Below are 20,932 nucleotides of genomic sequence, written 5' to 3'. Positions count from 1 at the left end.
GAGTATCTTAAAGATACAAACTATTTTATAATACTATGTTGAATATTTTCATGTGGAAATAAGCCTTTAATATTTTCTCATTCATTACTCAACTCCTTTTTTTCTTTTTTGGCCATGTCCAAGGCATAGAGAAGTTCCTGGGCCAGGGATGGAACCAAGCCGCTAGAGGAACGACAACGCTGGATCCTTAACCCAGTGGGTGACAACAGCTCCCATTACTCAACTACTTCAAAGATTACTTTCTATCTTACCACTATCAACTCATTTTAAAATTTCTTCCTTGCAACAAAATGGGTTTAGAGTGCAAGTGAAAATTAAACATACCTCATTGCTGGCTTTTTCTTCATGGTCAGTATCTTCCTTTGAAACACTAGTTTCTTTTTCTTCAACTTCAACATCAGATGATGCATTTGATTGTTTAGCAGATGCCTATGAACAATCAAGTTTTATCAGTTTCAGAAAATAAGATTTTACCCCAACTTTAAAATTCTGCACCCAGGAAAAAAACCAAAGCCTGTTTATAAGAAAGCTAGAGAAGTACCCTCATTTCTGTCGCACATAACCTTTTAATATATACAATTTTAAAATAGTTTTAAATGCTGTCATTTTCTTTAGTAAAGTCATATAAGGGACTATATTCCTGCAAATGATACATACAAGCTCAGTGGACAAAAGTGAAGCAGAAATGAAAAGTACAGTTACAAAGAATACCATTCTGATGTTCTAACCAACAAACACTCAACAAGATGCAATGTAAGTTGATTTAGAACAGCACAGACCTATACTGTTTCCAACTACTGAAATATTCTGGAGAAAGAAGTTTATCTATGTACTCTAAGACCAACAGCCTTAGCAAAGGATATGTATCTCAGCTTTATTTAAGGATTGTGATTGATCTTTATCTCAAACTTAGTTTATTTTAAAACACGGCTTCCTGAGACCCAAACTCAATTCTGATTTAACAAGTACTGTGTGGGAGTCCAGTAATCATCATTAAATTTTAGAAGTACCCCTAGATGAGAAAGATACTTAACTTAGCATCCCTAGATTTTCATACCAACCAAAAAGATGAATACCAAAGGCAACACAGTACACACTGAGAGGTCAGAGTAAAGCACAAATCTACAGGAAGACAGCACTATAATCCAAACTAAGCACCTTTCTAGCAATTTCTTTTGGCAGGTCTTTTACACTATGAACCCATTTCCTCGCTTAAAATAAATGCTACTAACTCATAAATAAAAGTATAATAAAAAAATGTAAAAATGTGCCCAAAATTACTTATAGCACTATAGAAATGTTACAAATCATGATGGCCAATTTTTAATCGTTGTTTCTTCTGTGTAAGTTTGGGCATCAATGCTTGCACCAAACCACAGGAATGTGCCACTGGGGATGTCTGTGCCAGAAATACAGAGTACACCACACCAGCATAATCATTCACGCTTTTGTTAAGAACAGATAATTGTTGAGTTTCATGCACACAATCTACCAAAAATTTCATTGTGAAATGGAAAATCCTAAGTATGTAACATGGAAACTACCTGGAGATTAAGTAGATAGGGAGGAAGAGAGGTACAGTAACTACACTAGGCAATCTGGAGGATAAAAAGACCTTGAAGGCACAACCAAGGATGCATAATCTTAAGTTACAAAATACTATTTTCAGGAAACAGTCAACTCAGTCTCTTTAGACTCTCATTACATAGTCAAGGCGATAAGGATGGGAAATCACTTATCCATTCTTACATTTGCATAACAAACATTTAGTAAATACCTAGTCTTCCCACACATAAAAAATCCCAGGCACACAGGTCATATGACTTCTCTGTTATAGAACTATATAGCCTGTGGCAGTAAAGACAAGCACAAAAGCAACTATGATATGACTGAATACTGTAACAAATAACTTTTGGGTATATAATGAAGGCACTTACCATCTAATGCAGTCTTGGAACATCAATAAAAGACTTAAATGTTCCAGACAGAAGAGCAACTGAAAAGTTCTCAAACATGAGAAAAAGCACAATACATACAAAGAAATAAAAAATACATGGGTTGGGAGTTCCCGTCATGGCGCAGTGGTTAACAAATCCAACTAGGAACCATGAGGTTGCGGGTTCGATCCCTGCCCTTGCTCAGTGGGTTGACGATCCGGCGTTGCCGTGAGCTGTGGTGTGGGTTGCAGACGCAGCTCGGATCTTGCATTGCTGTGGCTCTGGCGTAGGCCGGTGGCTATAGCTCCGATTCGACCCCTAGCCTGGGAACCTCCATGTGCTGCTGGAGTGGCCCAAGAAATGGCAAAAAAGACAAAAAAAAAAAAAAAAAAAAAAAAAATATATATATATATATATGGGTTTAAATGTAGAAAGTTGCAGAATTCTCAGTATTGCTATCTCCTTTAGATTTACTCATACTCTTAATAGCTTTTACTAACTGAAGCCTAATATAAATGAACAAAAGCTCTGGACACACAAAAAACAGAACAGAAAGGAGGTTTAAAGGTTGCTCTTCTACACACCAAAACAAGTGTAATTTGCATAGTGCTATAAGTACTTTTGTCACAGATTTAATTTAATCCATGTGAAGTTCTTATTCTAATAAATTTTATGGATTTAGAAATTCAAAGATTAAGAAAAAAACTCTTCAAGCTGTAAAACTTAGATTTAAGAGTACATACGGTTTTAAATTCAATGATACATTAAACTCTCAATCAAGATTTCAATAATTGTTTCCCAGGTTTCTGAGATATCTTTGACCATGCAGGCAATATTTCACAAGTTATCTAGTTCAACAAGTTATCTCAACCTCACAAATGGGAGTGATTCAATCTGAAATTCATAAGGCTTTTAAATTATTTTCCTATAGCTCTACTAGTGATTACTCCCCAAAACTGAATAAATAAAACTAAACTAAGTTTTATGTAATATGACGCACCTGTTGACTTGAAAATTTCACTTTCGGATTGTTATCTATCTCCCATAAACCTTCATTAAAGCCTTTTCGTTTATTTGGTTTGCCGTACTTTTCCTTATTTTCTGAGTAAGGAAATATATCCTTTGGGCCTAAAAAAGCACTAAAAAAGGAGAGGGGGAAGGGGAAATGTGAGTGCAAAGCAATCTCAAATATAAGTTATTAAATAGCACCACTTTATGATGCAATTATCAAAAATTCTCAACCTAAAATGCAGTAAAAATCGTAAATTAAACACTCTTACTAAATTCAGTCAATTCCTAGATCCATAATTCTTTTTAAAACACACAAGTTGCACAACAGTGTGAATCCCACTAAACTTTACACTTAAAAAATGGTTAAAATGGTGAACTCTATGTTTATCTTACCACAATTAAAGAATGCATAAAAAAGAGATTATGACATGACTGTTTTAATCAATGCTTTTAAATGCACAGCAATATAAGTTTTACTGCAAAGTAATTTGGCATATTATATAGCTTATAAAGCATTGTCGATATTTTTAAAATATTTATATATATATACACACACATAGATTTTTATAATAAAATGAGTGTTAGGAATTTTACTTTATTCGGTGAGGTACTCAGATGTTATAACTGGTTTCTTCATTCATTCTGGCCTTTTTTTGGATGGCCACAGCCACTGTATCTGGAAGTTCCTGGGCCAAGGATTAAATCTGAGCTGCAGCTGCGACCTATACCGCTGGACCCTTTAACCCAGTGCACTGGGCAGGGGATTGACCACATGCCTCCACAGTGACCCGAGCCACCCGCAGTAGGATTCTTAATCCACTGTGCCATTACATTACAGTCAATTCTTGTATTCATGGTAATTATATTCTAAGTCACCAGGAACACTAAATTAGGGAATACTGTACTACTGCTCCAGAGGAAATACAGGGTAAGTTCCTCTGGTCACAACCTTTTTGTCAATCAATGCATTACTTTATGTGCGTTTGTCTTTAAAGACACCTTATTTAATATATACTGCTAATTCATTAACACTGAACTCACAGCCAACAGCTTATGTAACAAATATTTCTCCATAAGGCACAGCAGAGCCTTCTTGCACTTAGGAACACTAAATGGCACTTCAGCACTACATTTGGGTACTGATTATAGACAGTTTTGTGCTTTTTCTTAAAGCACAAAAACACAAAAACCATGGCACTACAAAAACCACAAACACTTGTTTACAACATGAGAGATGAACCAAAGCAAAACATGGCCTTGGTTCAGCCTCAGTTAGGGATGTGTACATCAAGTTACTCAAATTTTTTGCCATTTTGCACACAGACATGACCACAGAGGCATCTCAAGTATTGATTTGGGATTTTAGTAAGCAGGCAAATTCATTAATATGGAAACCACAAATGATGACAATCAACTACTTTTGTGTGTGTATGTAAATATACATACATATTTATCATCCTCAGAAAAGCCCCCTTATGTATTTCCCTATGTCAGTTCTAGATAAGTCTGTCATTCCTATAAAGGCAGATGCACAGGATGTGTTAAGTTTTTTGCAATAATGATTGATATACACGTAGTCTCCAAAGAGGAAAATTAATACTCATTTCTAAAATGTGCTATAATTTAAAATTATTTACTACCACATTAAGTTAAATATCAATTAAATATCTACCATAAATTCTCTATCTGCTGAAATTCTTTAGGAATTAGGGACCTAATGAGTAAAGTCAAAATTCCAGTTAGAGTATTTTAAAAGCTTTAAGATAAAATTTTAACAAAAAGGAGACTCAGGGCTCTACTTAAATATAATCAATGCAGGGAGTTCCTATCATGGCACAGTGGAAACGAATCCGACTAGGAGCCATGAGTTGCGGGTTTGATCCCTGGCCTCGCTCAGTAGGTTAAGAATCTGGCGTTTCCGTGAGCTGTGGTAAAGGTCACAGATGCGGCTCAAATCTTATGTTGCTGTGAATCTGGCATAGGCCGGCAGCAACAGCTCTGATTTGACCCCTAGCCTGGGAACCTCCATATGCCGCAGGTGTGGCCCTAAAAAGACTCTCTTTCTTTCTCTTTCTATATATAATCTATGCATATAAAAGTCAGCTTTATTAGTTGCAATTTATGAAAACTCTAAGTAAATGCACATCAGTTAAGACACACTTAAATCATTGTTATCTTATTTGATCCAGAAATTCTAGACCTTTACTAGGCTTCATTCATTCATACTTGTAACCTAAAATAAGAAAAATTAACATTTAGTTAAAACGGTAAATCAATCTCTCCTTCAAATTCTAAGTAAATGACTTGAGCTAAAACTCCATCAAAAATAAAATATACTTGAAGAAACACTGCAAATCAACTATACTTTAATAATAATTAGTAAATAAATAAAATATACTTTGGACAACAGAGTTTCCACTGTTGCCCAAAGAGATCTGCGGCGTCTCTGCAGTGACAGGATGCAGGTTCAATCCCCAGCCTGGCACAGTGGGTTAAAGGATCAGGTGTTGCTGCAGCTTCGGCATAGGTGGCAAGGGTGCCTCAGATTTGGTCCCTGGCCCAGTAACTCCATATGCTGCAGGGTGGCCAAAAAAATAAAATATACTTCTAGTTAGAACAAAGCAATTCTCTCTTCCTAAAACCCTACAACTCCTAAGGCTAAAGGAAACAAGAGACATTATCAACACATTCGGAAGCTAGAAAGACAGAAAATTTGATATTAAGCAGGGATGTAAAAAGTGAGATAGGACCCCTATGTATAGTTCAAAATCCCCAAAGGGGATTTGAAAGTGCTGGCATCAAGAACTTCAAGAGGTGGAAGGGCCTTAAATATTAAATACTTAATAAAATTACAGAAAAAATGTCTTAAAAACCTCAAATGTGAGGCATTTTTAGACATGACTCTAAGCTAAAAAGCTATTCAAAAGAGAAAACTGATTCTACCATGATGTTATTTATTTATAAAGGCTTGAGAGGTAAATTTACACGATTATTCTTTTCCAAAACATAGTCCTCACTTTGTATGTCAAAAAGACCATACAAATGACCACAGCAAGGCAATTTTATTGAACAACAGGAAAAGCTATAACTGTTCCATAACCTTCAAAAACTGTCAAAACAGGAGTTCCCATTGTGGTGCAGCAGAAACAAATCCAACTAGGAACGATGAGGTTGAGGGTTCGATCCCTGGCCTTGCTCACTGGGTTAAGGATCCGGCGTTGCCCTGAGCTGTGGTGTAGGTCACAGACTCGGCTTGGACCCTGCATTGCTGTGGCTCTGGCGTAGGCTGGCAGCTACATCTCTGATTAGACCCCTAGCCTGGGAACTTCCATATGCCACTAGTGCAGCCCTAAAAAAGACAAAAAAATAAATAAGATAAAAAATAAAGGAAAAAAAAACAAAAAAAAAAACGTCAAAACACTCTTAAGTGTACGAAGACATTTTTTGTCTTTTGTCTTTTGTTGTTTTTGTTGTTGTTGTTGCTATTTCTTGGGCCGCTCCCTCGGCATATGGAGGTTCCCAGGCTAGGGGTCGAATGGAGCTGTAGCCACCTGCCTACGCCAGAGGCACAGCAACGCAGGATCCGAGCCGCGTCTGCAACCTACACCACAGCTCACGGCAACGCCGGATCGTTAACCCACTGAGCAAGGGCAGGGACCGAACCCGCAACCTCATGGTTCCTAGTCGGATTCGTCAACCACTGCGCCACGACGGGAACTCCTGTACGAAGACATTTTAAAACACTAAAAACTAAAACTTATTTATTAGTTACACTGTAATTTAAAACATTAGAAACACTGAGTTTAAACTACTTCACTCTTTGTAAAAAGCTTATCAATGCATATTTTCTATGCCTACGGCAATGTGTCACATTCCTTTCTAAATCTGATGATTCTAACATTTTATTTTGCACTTTGAATGTTGTGAAGTATCTTTAATGTTATTAGTTGGCATGACTTCCTATGAGACATCTTCATCCTTTTTATTACAACCACCTCCCTCATATTGAAAAGCTTGCCCTCCCTAGTTGCTCTGCCTGCATATCTAGTCTCCCCATATTTAGCACTTCTATATTCATGAGGTTATTATTCACAAGTCTATTTATTCTACAACTCTATTTACATGCAAGTTTCAATTCTAGCCTTATTAGCTTCTTTGTTGGTCAATTCTCCATTTTGTTTTTTCATTAAACTCAACCTGGGTGGGTATATAATCGAAAGACATGGAGGCTACCATAGCGCTATCTACGCCTGAAGTGAGAAACAGATGTACACTGACCAGTTACCAAGAAACTTTGAAAAAAGTGATACATGGAGTTCCCGCTGTGGCCCAGTGGGTTAAGAACCCGACATAGTGTCTGTGAGGACTCCGGTCCGATCGCTATCCTCGTTCAGTAGGATAAGGTTCTAGCATTGCCACAGCTGCAGTGTAGGTCACAGATGGTGCTCAGACCCAGCACTGCTGTGGCTGTGGTGTACGCTGGCAGCTGCAGCTCCAATTCCACCTCTAGCCTGGCAACTTCCACGTGCCGCTGATGCAGTTTTAAACAAAGTGACATGCTATGCATCTGATCTCCTATTTATATCTAGAGTTGTGGACTGAAGAGGTAACAATAAATTTAGTAGTTTATACAATTACAGTTAATATTCCAGAGAAAGTGCAATTTGAAACATTTTGTTGGGGCATTGGTGCTATTTTAACTAAACCATGGTAACCAAAATTCATACATACTAGATAGACCTATGCAAAGCTAAAGATTGCCTGTACCTTCTTTCCTCTCCTCTTCATGCTTTGACTTTAAATTCTACTTTTATCAGATAGAACAAATCCATTCTTGCTTTCTTTGTGACATTAGTCTTAGTCATACTTTTTTTGAGCCTTGTCTCACAAAATAAGATATAGGTAGATTAGTAAGATTAATCCAATCTAAGTCTTAATAGAATTCTATTCACATAATGTAATCATTTATATTTGGTCTTATACCATTGTGTTTTACATTTAAATTTTTATTACACTTGGTTAACCTTTATTCTTAATTCTGCAGAATAGGTTTTAAAAAAATTCTCTCCCTGCTCCTTCCCCAGATTCAGGTTTTCAAGAACTACTCTGTATTATTTTACTATTCGTTATATTCATATTATAAGTCATACCTAAACTTGTATCTTTATAAATATACCCCGAATTAAATAACTATGCCTTTCCAACTGAGAGAAGACCTTCATGTTATACACAGATGGTTAAAAAAAAAATTCACACATGAAAAGATGCTCAGGATCATTAGCTATCAGTGAAATGTAAATGAGAACCAAGTAAGATGCTATCTTCACACCTAACAGAAGAGTTATAATAAGAAAAAAGATGATAATAACAAGCCTTGGCAAAGATATGGAGAAATTACAATCATCACGCTTTGCTGATAGAAATATAAAATGATACACAGCTAATTTGAAGTCTGGAGATTCCTCAAAAGATCAAGCATCAAGTTAATGTGACCCAGGAATTTCACTCCTACAGAAAGGAGAACATGACACACAAAACACAAATTGTTCATTGTAGCATTATTTATAATAGCTCAAAGTAGAAACAATTCAAATATCAACTGACAGATAAATATATATCAATACAACGTACTATTCTGCAATAAATACAAATTACTACCACATGTTACACACTATAAATAATCTTGAAAATATTATGCTAAGTTAAAAAATGCCAGTCATTAAAGACTGCATATTGTATCGGTCAATTTACATGAAATGCCCCGGACAGGCAAACTGATTAGTGGTTCCCTATAGCAAGACGGGAGGGAGAAAGGACAAATGGGAAGTACCTGCTAACAGGTACAGATTTCTTTTTGGGATTATTAAGATGTTCTAAAATTGTAATGTAAGGAACATCTTTTCATGTCAACAATTACATAACAGCTACGTACTATTTCACTGAAGACCTATCCCAAAATTAGTCTATTGTGAGATCACTTTCTATACCAAATTTTCTATTATAAAATGCAGCTATAGGGAGTTCCCATCATAGATCAGCAGTAACAAACCCAAACAGGGACCCATGAGGACATGGGTTCGATCCCTGGCCTCGCTCAGTGGGTTAAGAATCCAGCTTTGCTGTGAGTTGTGTAGGTCGCAGATGCTTGGCTCGGATCCCAAGTGCGGCTGTGATGTAGGCTGATAGCCACAGCTCTGATTCAACCCCTAGCCTGGGAACTTCCATACGCCATGGCGTGGCCCTAAAACAGACCAAAAAAATAAATTATAAAAATAAAGTGAGCTATAATAAATTATGTATTGCTCAATCTTTTCACATACTTTCCTAATAATTCTAAGTAGAACTGTTATGCCTAAAACTAGGCGGTTCTTTATTGAGACTGAAAAAACCCTTCCATGTGTTCACCACAAAAAAGAAAGGACTCATGGGACCTAATGGAAGTGTTAGCTAATGCTATGGTGGTGTGTAATCACAACTGCAATAAACATATTAAAATCAACATACCTTACACTTACACAATATGCATCAATTACATATCAGTTTTTATTTTTTTTTATTTATTTTTTGTCTTTTTGCTATTTCTTTGGGCCACTCCTGCAGCATATGGAGGTTCCGGCTAGGGGTCGAATCGAAGCTGTAGCCACTGGCCTACGCCAGAGCCACAGCAACGCAGGATCCGAGCCGCATCTGCAACTTACACCACAGCTCACCGCAATGCCAGATCGTCAACCCACTGAGCAAGGGCAGGGACCAAACCCACAACCTCATGGTTCCTAGTCAGATTCGTTAACCACTGAGCCACGACGGGAACTCCCATATCAGTTTTTAAAAATAAGAAAACCCGGCCTTCCCATGTGGCTCACAACATAACTACTTGGCGTTGCTTCTACAATGGCTGTGGCTCGACCCCTAGCCTGGGAACTTCCATATGCCGCAGGTGCGGCCACTTGTTTATTAAATAAAAAAATAATAATAAATAAATAAATAAAAATAAGAAAACTCATACACACAGAAAGAATCCTCCCAAGGAGGATTCTTTTTTTTTTTTTTTTTTTTTTTTTGCTTTTTAGGGTCCCACCTGTGGCATATGGAGGTGCCCAGGCTAGGGGTCAAACTGGAGCAACAGGTGCTGGCCTACACCACAGCCACAGCCACGCCAGATCCAAGCCACGTCTGTGACCTATACCACAGCTCAGGGCAACACCAGATCATTAACCCACTGAGCAAGGCCAGGGATCTAACCCGCAACCTCATGGTTCCTAGTTGGATTCGTTTCCACTGCGCCACGACGGGAACTCCTGTTGACTTTTTTTAATTTTTACAATTTGTTTTTTAAATTTTTGGTGGGTAATTTTTCAAAACAAATTACCCACCAAATTCCAGATCTGAAAGAAAGCTTAGGGATCACCAAAATCCCCCTTTTAAAGATTAGAACACCGAAGGCCAGAAAGAGCAACTGACTCTGGCAAGGTTACCTATCTATTAAACAGCAGAGCCTCCACTCTGTACAACATTCCCTTAAAAAGGTTTCAGGGTTTCTTTTAACCACTGTAATACAGTCTTTCAACCATCTCCTAATAAAATATTGATGTCATATCCCTACACATATCAAGACAGATTTCAAATTCCAATGCCAAAGCCCACAAGTATCAAAGCTGATGTGAAATGTCCTTAAAAAAAAAAAAAAGCAAATTAACTACATTACTAATCTTTAAAATTCTGAAACAAATCTTACTAGTGTGTTTCTTACATGGCATATGCCTAAAGGCCATTAAGTGTGTCTCTGTATATCCCAATTTTCAGAGAAATTTAAGCACACAGAAAAGCAGTTCTCTCTCCGGGTACCTTTTTGGAAACAATGTATATACCCATAAGAACATATACATATATGCTTCACAAAAACTCAATCATCACATACTTAGAACCTAAAGAAAACCAGAAATCACATACCAAAAAAAAAAAAAAAAAAACAAAAAAAATGGGATGGAAAGCTTATCGGAGCTGAAAACATGAAGCTCAATACTCATTTATCTCTTGCCAAATAATACAGAAACTTCTGTCTTTTAAAACACTGATTCTAACTTGCTGCTTCACTTCTTTATTATTATTAAATTACAAAATATGAAATATACTGTTTTATAATTATATTTTATTAAAGCATACACTATTTTATAACAGAAAATGATTCAACAGACAAATGAGGATATATCTACTATGCACCATGAACCTGACCATACAGAGATGAACATACAGTTCCTCCCATTTTATGGTATAAGGTTCATGAGAAACTATACAAGTCCCATACCAACACACACAGCCATATCTGCAGTACGGAAATTATACAGAATGGATTACCAATGAGATTCTGCTATGAAGCTCTGGGAACTATGTCTAGTCACTTACGATGGAGCATGATAATGTACATGTATGTGGAAATGGGTCACCATGCTGTACAGTAGAAAAAAAATTGTATTGGGGAAATAACTATTAAAAAAATAATAACAAAAAATTTTAAAAAGGAAATTATTCAGAAGGAGTATAGAAGAAAATAAAATACTATTCTATGATCTGTTTTTTTTATTCCCTTCTTGTGGCCAGGTTATACAAAAAAAAAACAATCAACAGTATTACCTCTCCATTCCCCTTCACTCCTAAAACTGCAATTAGGCAAGTTTTGAAATAGACTGTTACAGATATTTTTTAAATTTTCTAGAACTGAGCATCAGGAGATAAAAGTAGTAAAAACACCATTTTAAATTTACTAGACTTCAGAGAAATAAATACACCTGGGTTGAGTATTCCTTCAATTAGCAGTGGTAATTAGCCAGCAAAACTCAAAGTGAATTGCAAACAATAAACACAAGTGCTGGAATATAATTGGGAAAATAATATGCAGTATTACCTTTATTAACAGCTGATATTTGGTGTTTAATACATGCCAAGCATTGTTTTAAGCACCTTTTATGTAACAACTTATCTTCACCTCAAATCCTGAGATATTTTATTATTTTCATTTTACAAGTAATGAAAGTAGGACACAAGGCTACGTAACCTGCCTAAGGTCATATACAGCAGGTAAGTGGCAGAATTCAAAGAGTCTTCTGATCCAGTTGTCTTATACCTTATATAAATGCTAGCTAATAGACAGCAAATGCATAATCAACAAATGATTTTTATCTAGGTCATAGAGCTTTCAAACACCAAACATTTATTTAACAGCTACTATGTGCCAGGCATTTAAGATGACAAGCAAGACAGACAAGGTCTCTGCTCTCCAAGCTCCTGACTTGGGGGTTAAAGAAAAAATTTCTATCATCACTGCAATGGAGAAAAAAGCATTAAAAAGCAAGATTTGAGATCTAAATGACTAAAAATCTGAAGATATACTTTTCCCAATAAGATAAATCAAGAAGGACCTGACAAAAGGTGAAAAATATCTGTAACATTGAAAAAATGTGTTGAGGTTGGAGATCTAAGCAGACTAATTCATATAGGGACTTACAAATAAATAGCATTTGTAGGAAAAACTGGGAGGTTTGTTGATTGGTAATGTTAATAAGGGAGCCACTGAAGAGTTCTGGACCGAGAAATGACATGATCTGTCTAGAATATAAAGATCACTTTGATTCTACATCAAGAGTGAAAACTGAGACCAAGGCAGGATTGGGACACACTGTCTTTTTAGGACCGCACCTGTGGCATATGGAAGTTCCCAGGATAGGAGTCGAATCGGAGCTACAGCTGCCAGCTTACACCACAGCCACAGCAACACGGGATCCAAGTTGCATCTTTGACCTACAACACAGCTCACAGCAACACCAGATCCTTAACCCACTGAGCGAGGCCAGGGATAGAACCTGCGTCCTCATGGATACTAAAGAGGTTCATTACTACTCAGCCACAATGGCAACTCCAGGACACTATCTCTAAGAGTAACTGCGGCATAAACTTGAGTGGTAGTAGAGGAGATGGAGGAAAAAAAAAAAATAGATCAGAATGCACTTTAAAGAAAAAGAACAAGACTTGCTGAATGACAAGATGTGGGAGGAAGGGGTAAAGACTGTAATATGAAATCCAGGATAACACATAATTTTTGGCTCCAGCAAAGCACTACATTCTTGTCACACTCATTTACTGAGAATCTGTTTTGAATATATCAGGTTGTTGGTTGGTTGGTTGTTTGTAAGGCAGCTGAGACCTACACCACAGCTGTGGCAACACCAGATCCTTTAACCCACTGCTACTGCACAAGCAGGGGACAGAACCTCTATCTCTGCAACAAACTGAGCCGCTGCAGTCAGATCCTTAATTCCCTGTGCCGCAGCGGGAACTCCTGAATATATCTACCTAGTAGAGTGTGACATTTGGTATATGCAAAGGCTCATTGTTATCCAATGTTCAGAACTTTGCTGTATGAATTTACTGTGAAAGGCACAAAACATTAAGAAAAATCAGATGTTTGTAGGTCAGGAAAAGAATGCAATTACAAAAGCACTCTGCTCTCAACAATAAAGAAATCTTAATCTACAAATTAGTTATGAATCAGTACTTCCAATTTTCAAACTGCCATTTCTTTTTCTATGTTCTTTCTTTCCACCTCCCTCACTACAGGATATCAGAATAAACTCCCATTTATGCAAATCCCAAATAGAAAGGTACAAATAACCATCCTCTCTCAACTTCTGGGGGGGGGGAATGCAAATAACCATTGAGATCTAGTTTCTAAAAATTAACCTTAAGTACCAAAAAAGTTAAGCCACCAGACCAATAGAAACACCAACACTACCTTTCCAAAGATAATGGCGTACTTATGAGAACACCATGACACAAAAATTACGAGTACACTTTGAAATGAAAATTTATTATCATTAGCTTAATTTTAAATTATATTCCCTGAGTATATTCTAATTTTTGATTAGTAATTCACTGTCTTCATTAAGCACTTTATACCATTTATTAACAAAACAATGCTTATGAAAACTTAGTTATTTGGTATAGTTTGTTTTGGTTTATAATTCACAGATATTTACAACCTAAAAATCCTTGTAATTACTTTTGTTTTTTTTTTTCTTTTTACGGCCACGCCCTCTGCATATGGAGATTCCGAAGCCAGGGGCTGAATTGGAGTTGCAGCTCAGGCCTACATCACAGCCAGGGCAACACTGGATCCAAGCCGCATCTGCAACTTTCACCACAGCTTATGGCAACACCAGCTCCTCAACCCACTGAGCAAAGCCAGGGATTGAACCCACATCCTCAGAGAGACAACATCAACATCAGGTCCTTAACTTGCTGAGCCACAACACGACTCCTAAAAATCCTCACTTGTAAATGTTGGGAAAGGAATACTCATTCATCTAAATTTAATGTAAGAATCAACGAGGTTGTTCTATAATACTATAAGGACACAAAAATTCTAGGGAACGTCTATTCACATTACTCTGCTACCGTGTTCCCAAACTTCACATGCAGCAGAATCAACTGGAAGCTAGTTAAAAGAGACTGCTGCCCCCCATACCTCAGTTTCTGATTCAGTAGGTCTGAGGTGGGGTCCAAGAACCTGCATGCCTCAACGTCCCATGTGATGTTCCCATGTATGCTGCAGCCTGACCTGGTATCACACTTTAAAACCCCTATTCCAATAGAGAGTATACAATTTTTCATTAAAAGACATCTTTCTCTATTGAATTTATAGCAGAGTTTTAAATTTAAATGGTAGATTATTCCAGAAAATCAGAAACTCATTTTTTTTACAAAATTAATTTCTTGTTTTTAATATACTTGAACCCAACTCAAAGTAACTACAGTGAAAACCAACCCAAATGTAGACTCAAAACTGTATTTTAAAGCAAATAATTACGTGTCATTGTATGTTACATTAACACATCCAGAACTGGCAAATCTAGACAGACAGTAACTATTGGGTATCTAGTTTACTGGGGAGAAAAGAATAAAGAATGACTGCTGATGGGTACAGAAGTAAATAACACTAAAATCCACTGAATTATATAAAAAAAAAAAAAAGAAAAAAGAAAATCCACTGAATTATACACTCTAAAGAGATGAACTTTAAGATGTAAATTACCTACCAATAAAGCCATTTTTAAAAATTACCTTAAGTTCATACAGTAGCTAAGCAACATTAAACCAACTGTTGCTATTACAGTCACTCTAAGGAATACATACTTCTAATTAGAATATCACCAGCTCAATGTTTCACCTGATCCCAGGTAAACAAGTCCACTTTACCAAAATTATCACACATTCTATACTTCTCAAAATCGGCAAAATTACATACTACTTCTAAGGCTACTGAAATATAGGCAAAAAGCGTATTATTTTTTAAAAATAATAAGATAGCCTTTGGAGTAATCCTCTGCACCTAGAGCAGCAGTTCAATACTCAACTCCAATTTTTGAAAAATTTGTTTCACCAAATCAGTTCTCTGCCCACAAATCTTCCAGGAGCAGCAGAGCAGTACTAGTAGCTCTCAGCACCATGCACATACATACATACATACATATACACACACATATACACAGACATACATACATACACACACGCACAGAGGGCACTATCTAGATTTCTTCTCATCTTTTCTCTAATATACCATTTGTGTGGTTAAAATCATAAAGCCGAAAATAGGGTGCCAGGTTGTCATTATGAAAAGCACTAATTATCCTAAATATGAATACTGAATGCCTTGTTAAAACTTTTCTCACATACTTTCATCCGTCAGTTATTCTTCTCTTTGCTGAGAGGATCCATATATATTTATCTTCCTCTTATGATTAAGGAATCATCCATTCCATTAAAAGTTAGGCCTACAGTGTCCAATTTTTCTACCAGAAAAAATAAATTTAAAAGAGAAACTTGAAAACTTTTTTCTAAAGTTCAAAGACGGTTTTAACATTTCCTCTTTATTATTTTCTCCCTGAATTAATCTCTAGTTTTTCATTTTATGCCCAATGAACCTGCTAAATTAACTATGATTTGCCTTTTCAGCCAAAAGGACTTACGTCTCATGAGTTCCAAAAAAGAAAATGGGTAGTTTGTTTGTGGGTGGTTTTACAGCTCCATCAGGAACTTCATCTACCTAAAAGAAAGATCAGAAAAATTAAAATTGTTTACATCAACCCAAACACACCAGGATAAACTGAAAACAAGACACCCAAGAGGGATCTGCTCTAAAGTAGAGCAGTTCTACAGGTTCACAAGCCCTCATCTCCAGTTCTAACACCCAAGCAGGTCTGAAAACCAATGTATTTCTCAAAATTCATTTGGTGGCAAAACTTGGATTGAGGTAAGCTATCCCATCATTTCTTACCTACCTATTGTTTCTACTGATGCTTCTTTGCAGAAATATTGTGCTAGATTACCATGGGCCATCCCAGACCCTACCAGGAGCAACACGTTTGGCGTGTGTTCCATCGCTACCTTTCTAAAATCCCCAAATTCTGGATTTTTAAACAAATCTGACTGTAAGCATTTCAGATAAGGGAGTTTTAACCTGTTTAAATGTTATTTCTGCAAGAAATCTATACAAACATCAGCATAATGTATAAGTACACATTAAACTTAAAGCAGTACTTCTCAAAGTCTGAGACACATTCTGAAAAGATCTTATACCTACAAGGTTGAAGCAAATGAGGTTATCTCTTTCATTTCTTTCTTTCTTTTTTTTTTTGTCTTTTTGCCTTTTCCAGGGCCACTCCTGCAGCATATGGAGGTTCCCAGGCTAGGGGTCCAACCGGAGAGCTGTAGCCACCAACCTACGCCACAGCCACAGCAACTCGGGATCTAAGCCATGTCTGCGACCTACATCACAGCTCACAGCAACGCCGGATCCCTAACCCACTGAGCAAGGCCAGGGATGGAACCCACAACCTCATGGTTCCTAGTCAGATTCATTTCTGCTGCACCACCACGAGAACTCCTCTTTTTCATTTCTCTTTAATACTTCTAATTAAGTAAGGAAGAAACTACCAGGTTATGTCTAAAACATCCATAATACTTGTCACTTTCTCTTATCAAAGTTAACACCATGAAGTAGTGGTATTTAGCCAGAATTTAACATATTTATTTATTTAAACTTCATAATAAATTTCCATTTCATAACTATCATAATTTCGAAGAAACTAATTTTTAAAAATCAGCTGACTTTGTTAAGAAGGGAACAGCCCATTAAAGGACCTACTGTGCTCTCTATGTGTTATTGAGGGTGACCTGACTGGTTACCAATCCGAAGACTTCAGATATCAGTAAGAATCATTAGCATCCAACACTCTACAGAACTTAATTTCCTCACCTACAGGGTGTTTTCAACTTTATGACAAGTTGTAAATTGTGACAATCCTTAGAGGCCTTAAGATGAGGGATATTTTCTGTCAACTCAGCTCATATGCTTCTTTTTGCCAGCAAACAGCTTTAAAAGTTTGTGCAAATGTCTAGCACCTGAGTTTAATAAATACTAGGCAAATTTTTTTAAGTCAACTCTAAAAATGATTATTACTGGCACAGGATTACACAAATGTGCAAGACTTAAAAAATAATGAACTTTGTGATGCAGACAGAAAATGTTAATATCAAAATTGGAACGATGGGTGTCACCTTCAGAGCTGAGATCTTAAAAACGTACTCTAAACTCTATAAAGCAAAGACTTGGAATCTATAAGACTAAAAAGAAAATACAAACGGACTGTAATTCTTAGACATAGACAATATCAAAAACAAATTCAACAGCATCTCAAGAGAAAAAGGGGAAAAGGAAAGAGACTAAAATTTTCCATTTCAATTCAAATTAAGCTGTTAACTATAGAACTTATTCAATAAAGAAAGTACGCTGGCCTTCCTAAGGCTACTTTATTTTGCTTTTTTTTAGCACTAATCCTTGGTCACCTAACAGACTGAAGCATATGGGGAAGATGATTTAGAAGAGTAGGTAATTTTTTGAAAATTTTCATTTGGCTTTTAAGTGCAGTTGTATAAAAACTGAATACAGATGTATCTTATAACCTCAGATTTTATAACACCTCAAAATAAATGATGCTAAAATCACAAAAAAAAAAAAAAAAACAACGCTTGGAGGGACCTTAAACCTGCTCAGTTTCCCTATACTCTATTTAAACCTAAAATGGTGTTTTTAAGTGCATCATTTATGTACTAAGGATGAGGGGGTAATAAAGAAATTCCGTTTATAGCTATTGCCCTCGAGAGCCTTACAATCTATTTGGAAGCCAAAGAATGTAAGGGAGAGTTAAAATAAAGGGTTACTGCAATGAAATAAAGCGTCAAATACACAGGCAAGAATTATGATTAAGGCTTTTTCCAGTAAGACTCCAATGAAAAGGTAGACTTAATAAATTAGGGGAAAAAGAAATCTTTCCAGGTTGAGGAAGGAAACCTGTTAACCTGAGTCTATACAGAGTTGGATGGGAAAAACTAAGGAACAAAAAATATTTTATACCTGGATAACACTCAGCAACTCATTCCATGATTCTTTGTAACCACTGGCTATTCTTCCTCCCAGCTGACATAATTAAAACTATAGAATTGAATTATCCTCAAGAAATACACTCCTTGAAGAGCAAATTAATGGAAATTACCAACTTTAGACACATGTTTATATTTAAGGAGGATCTTGGGGTTACTAATCTAATTGAACTCAACATTTTTTAGGTTCTATCACTATCTTAGAACCTGAGTTCTACCATAAACTAAAAGATCTTTTTCTGAAAATGGTGCTTAGATATTTTAGTCTTAAATTTCTGAACAAAAAATCCTGGCTCCTTAATCACCTCTCCGTACTGCATGTACTACAGGAATCTGGGTTTACTTCTCCTTTTGCCTATGGGAAACAATCAAAGTAATCAAACAACTTCTTCAAGGTCATAAGGCAAACTTTTCCAGTAAAAACACAAAAATAAGTTTTATAAACCATCCTTGATGCTATCTTATCATAAAACTTTCAAGAACATCCAATCCTCTATCATATTAAACAAGTCAATCCAAAAGGCCTGATCTACTATAGAACAGGAAAAAAGTACCTATGAATTCAATTTAATCACATACAACTCTTTGACACCTAAATAGTTTGCATAGATCCCACTGGTATTTTGCATTTTACTCAAAATTAGGAAAAGGTCAATGTTTCATTAATTTTTAAACGTCAAATCTATACTTGATTATTTTCACCTACAGTGGAACATTAATTGCATCACCTTTAAATATCTCTATTAAAGAAACCTGCCAAAGTCTGTCAAAAACAAACCACAGAAAAATACCTAGTTATGTAAAAACATCAGGATTTTTAAATTACATGGGAGATTAGTGGGCCAAAAAAACCCTAAAAAGGTGAGCTTATAAATGAGACTAAAGAACTCGAGGGAGAGAAAAAGAAACGAGAAAAAAAAATTCAGAGAAAAGGATAGGAAGTAGGCCTCTGAAAAAGGTAGCATCGCTAAATGAGAAAGCTAAAAATCACTTACTCGAGCTGGCCAATGAGGATAACCTTTCATCTTGGCGAAGATGAGATCCCCAGGTTTGAAATCACGAGTCATGTTTCGGGGGCGAGGCCGGGGGTCCGAAGCCCAGGGAGGAGGAGCGGTGGTGCGGACGCCGAGGGGATGCGGGAGGGCGGAGGGGAGCCGAGGCTCCCCTGGGCGGCGGGAGGGAGAGGATGCCTCGGGGTGTCCCGACGCTCCTGCGAGGGAGAGCACCGAGGGCGGTTAAAGCTCAGAAACCCGAAGGGAGGGGCTGTACGGGGAGGAACGGGGGAGGGGAGGACCGTGGAGGGGCAGGGGTGGGGGTGGGAGAGTGAGGGGAGAGCCGCCTCCTGCTCCTCCCCCGCGAGTACTCGGCCTCCGCAGCCCGAGAGCTTCCCCTCCAGGCTCCGCCAGGTCCACCGCTCGACGACCGAAAAGACGCCACCACCTGAGGCAGAGATGCTTCTCAGCCCAATTCTTCTCTCTCCAGCCCCATCTTTCCTCTGGCTTTTTTCCCCCAAGCTTAAGCCCCAAGAGGGAGGGGGAGGAGGAGAAAAAGATGGCAAAAGCAAGGCGAACGTTCTCTTCCTATCCACACACGACCTCTCCCCTAGCCTGTTTCCCCGATAGTAGCAGCCCCGGGCCGAACCTCGGCTCACGGGCGGGCCGCGGCCACTTCCCCGCTACAGCCAGGAGTGAGGCCACCGAGGGGGGGCGGGGCGAGTCCCCGCCGCCCGCTCACCTGCCGGGGCCGCGGGCGCTGGGGCTGCGGTGGCGGACCGGCCGCCTCTGCCCGCGTCCACGCAAGCCACCTGCGCCACCAGCTGCCGCAGAGGCGTCTCAACGGCTCCGAATCGCAACCGCCGCCGCCGCTGCCGCCGCCGTCGCTGCGCTGCTCCCGCGCGGCTCCCGCTCGGCGCCCGCTAGCACTGGGGCGGGACCAACTGCTCGCCGACGAGGGGGAGTAACGCAGCACCCGCCAAAGGTCTGTGGCTCCGGAGAGGAACTTCAGGAGGCCATAGATCCCCAAGTTCGCTTTGGCCTAATAGTTGCAGTCAGACAGAGAGAGATACGGGTCCAAAGAAGAAAAGGAGTGGACACTAACAGGTCGGCCCGCTGTGGTTCCCCCCTGCGGTTTGTGGAATGGTCGGGCCCGGCCCGCCCCTGCTGGCTGCTCTGCGTGTGTGTATTTGTATGTGTACTGTATGTAAAAGGCGGGGAGGGAGGAAACGATTGTTGTGGACAGGGTTTGGGGGCGGGTATCTGGGCCTCCAGCCCTTGGCTGTGTGTTAGGGAGAACCTGGCAGCCTAAGCTAACATGTTCTTCCATCGTTTCCCAGGGTGGGGAGGTTTTCATTGCTGCAGTTGCGCGGTTTGCACCATCCAAAAAAGAACTGTACAAAAACCCATAGATGAAATCAGAGCATAAGGCGATTGCACTGTGCAGCTTGTAGGCCTCTTAAGCCTCGCTGAAGGGGGCTTGCAGGCTCCTTTTCTTGA

At 38.3% G+C, this 20,932-nt stretch overlaps 1 protein-coding gene across 4 annotated transcripts in view; it reads right to left on the bottom strand.

Annotated features, from left to right (window-relative positions):
• PSIP1 (PC4 and SFRS1 interacting protein 1) overlaps positions 1–20,605 on the bottom strand; it is a 43,174-nt gene extending 22,569 nt beyond the window's left edge. For 3 of the 4 annotated variants that reach the window (XM_005660092.3, XM_021102150.1, XM_021102208.1), the window contains exons 1-5: positions 20,175–20,605; positions 19,436–19,650; positions 15,968–16,044; positions 2,938–3,076; positions 325–429 (exon numbers count right to left, since the gene is read on the bottom strand). In XM_005660092.3, coding sequence (XP_005660149.1) covers positions 325–429; positions 2,938–3,076; positions 15,968–16,044; positions 19,436–19,507 — 393 coding nt within the window. In that variant the 5' untranslated portion in view covers positions 19,508–19,650; positions 20,175–20,605. The remainder of the gene's footprint in view (positions 1–324; positions 430–2,937; positions 3,077–15,967; positions 16,045–19,435; positions 19,651–20,174) is intronic. The other variant, NM_001243670.1, reaches the window with a different exon arrangement.

Source organism: Sus scrofa, chromosome 1 (assembly GCF_000003025.6).
Source record: "Sus scrofa isolate TJ Tabasco breed Duroc chromosome 1, Sscrofa11.1, whole genome shotgun sequence".
Classification (NCBI taxonomy): domain Eukaryota; kingdom Metazoa; phylum Chordata; class Mammalia; order Artiodactyla; family Suidae; genus Sus; species Sus scrofa.
The sequence above is the reverse complement of the archived record's forward strand: the minus strand, read 5'-3'. Positions and strand labels throughout refer to the sequence as shown.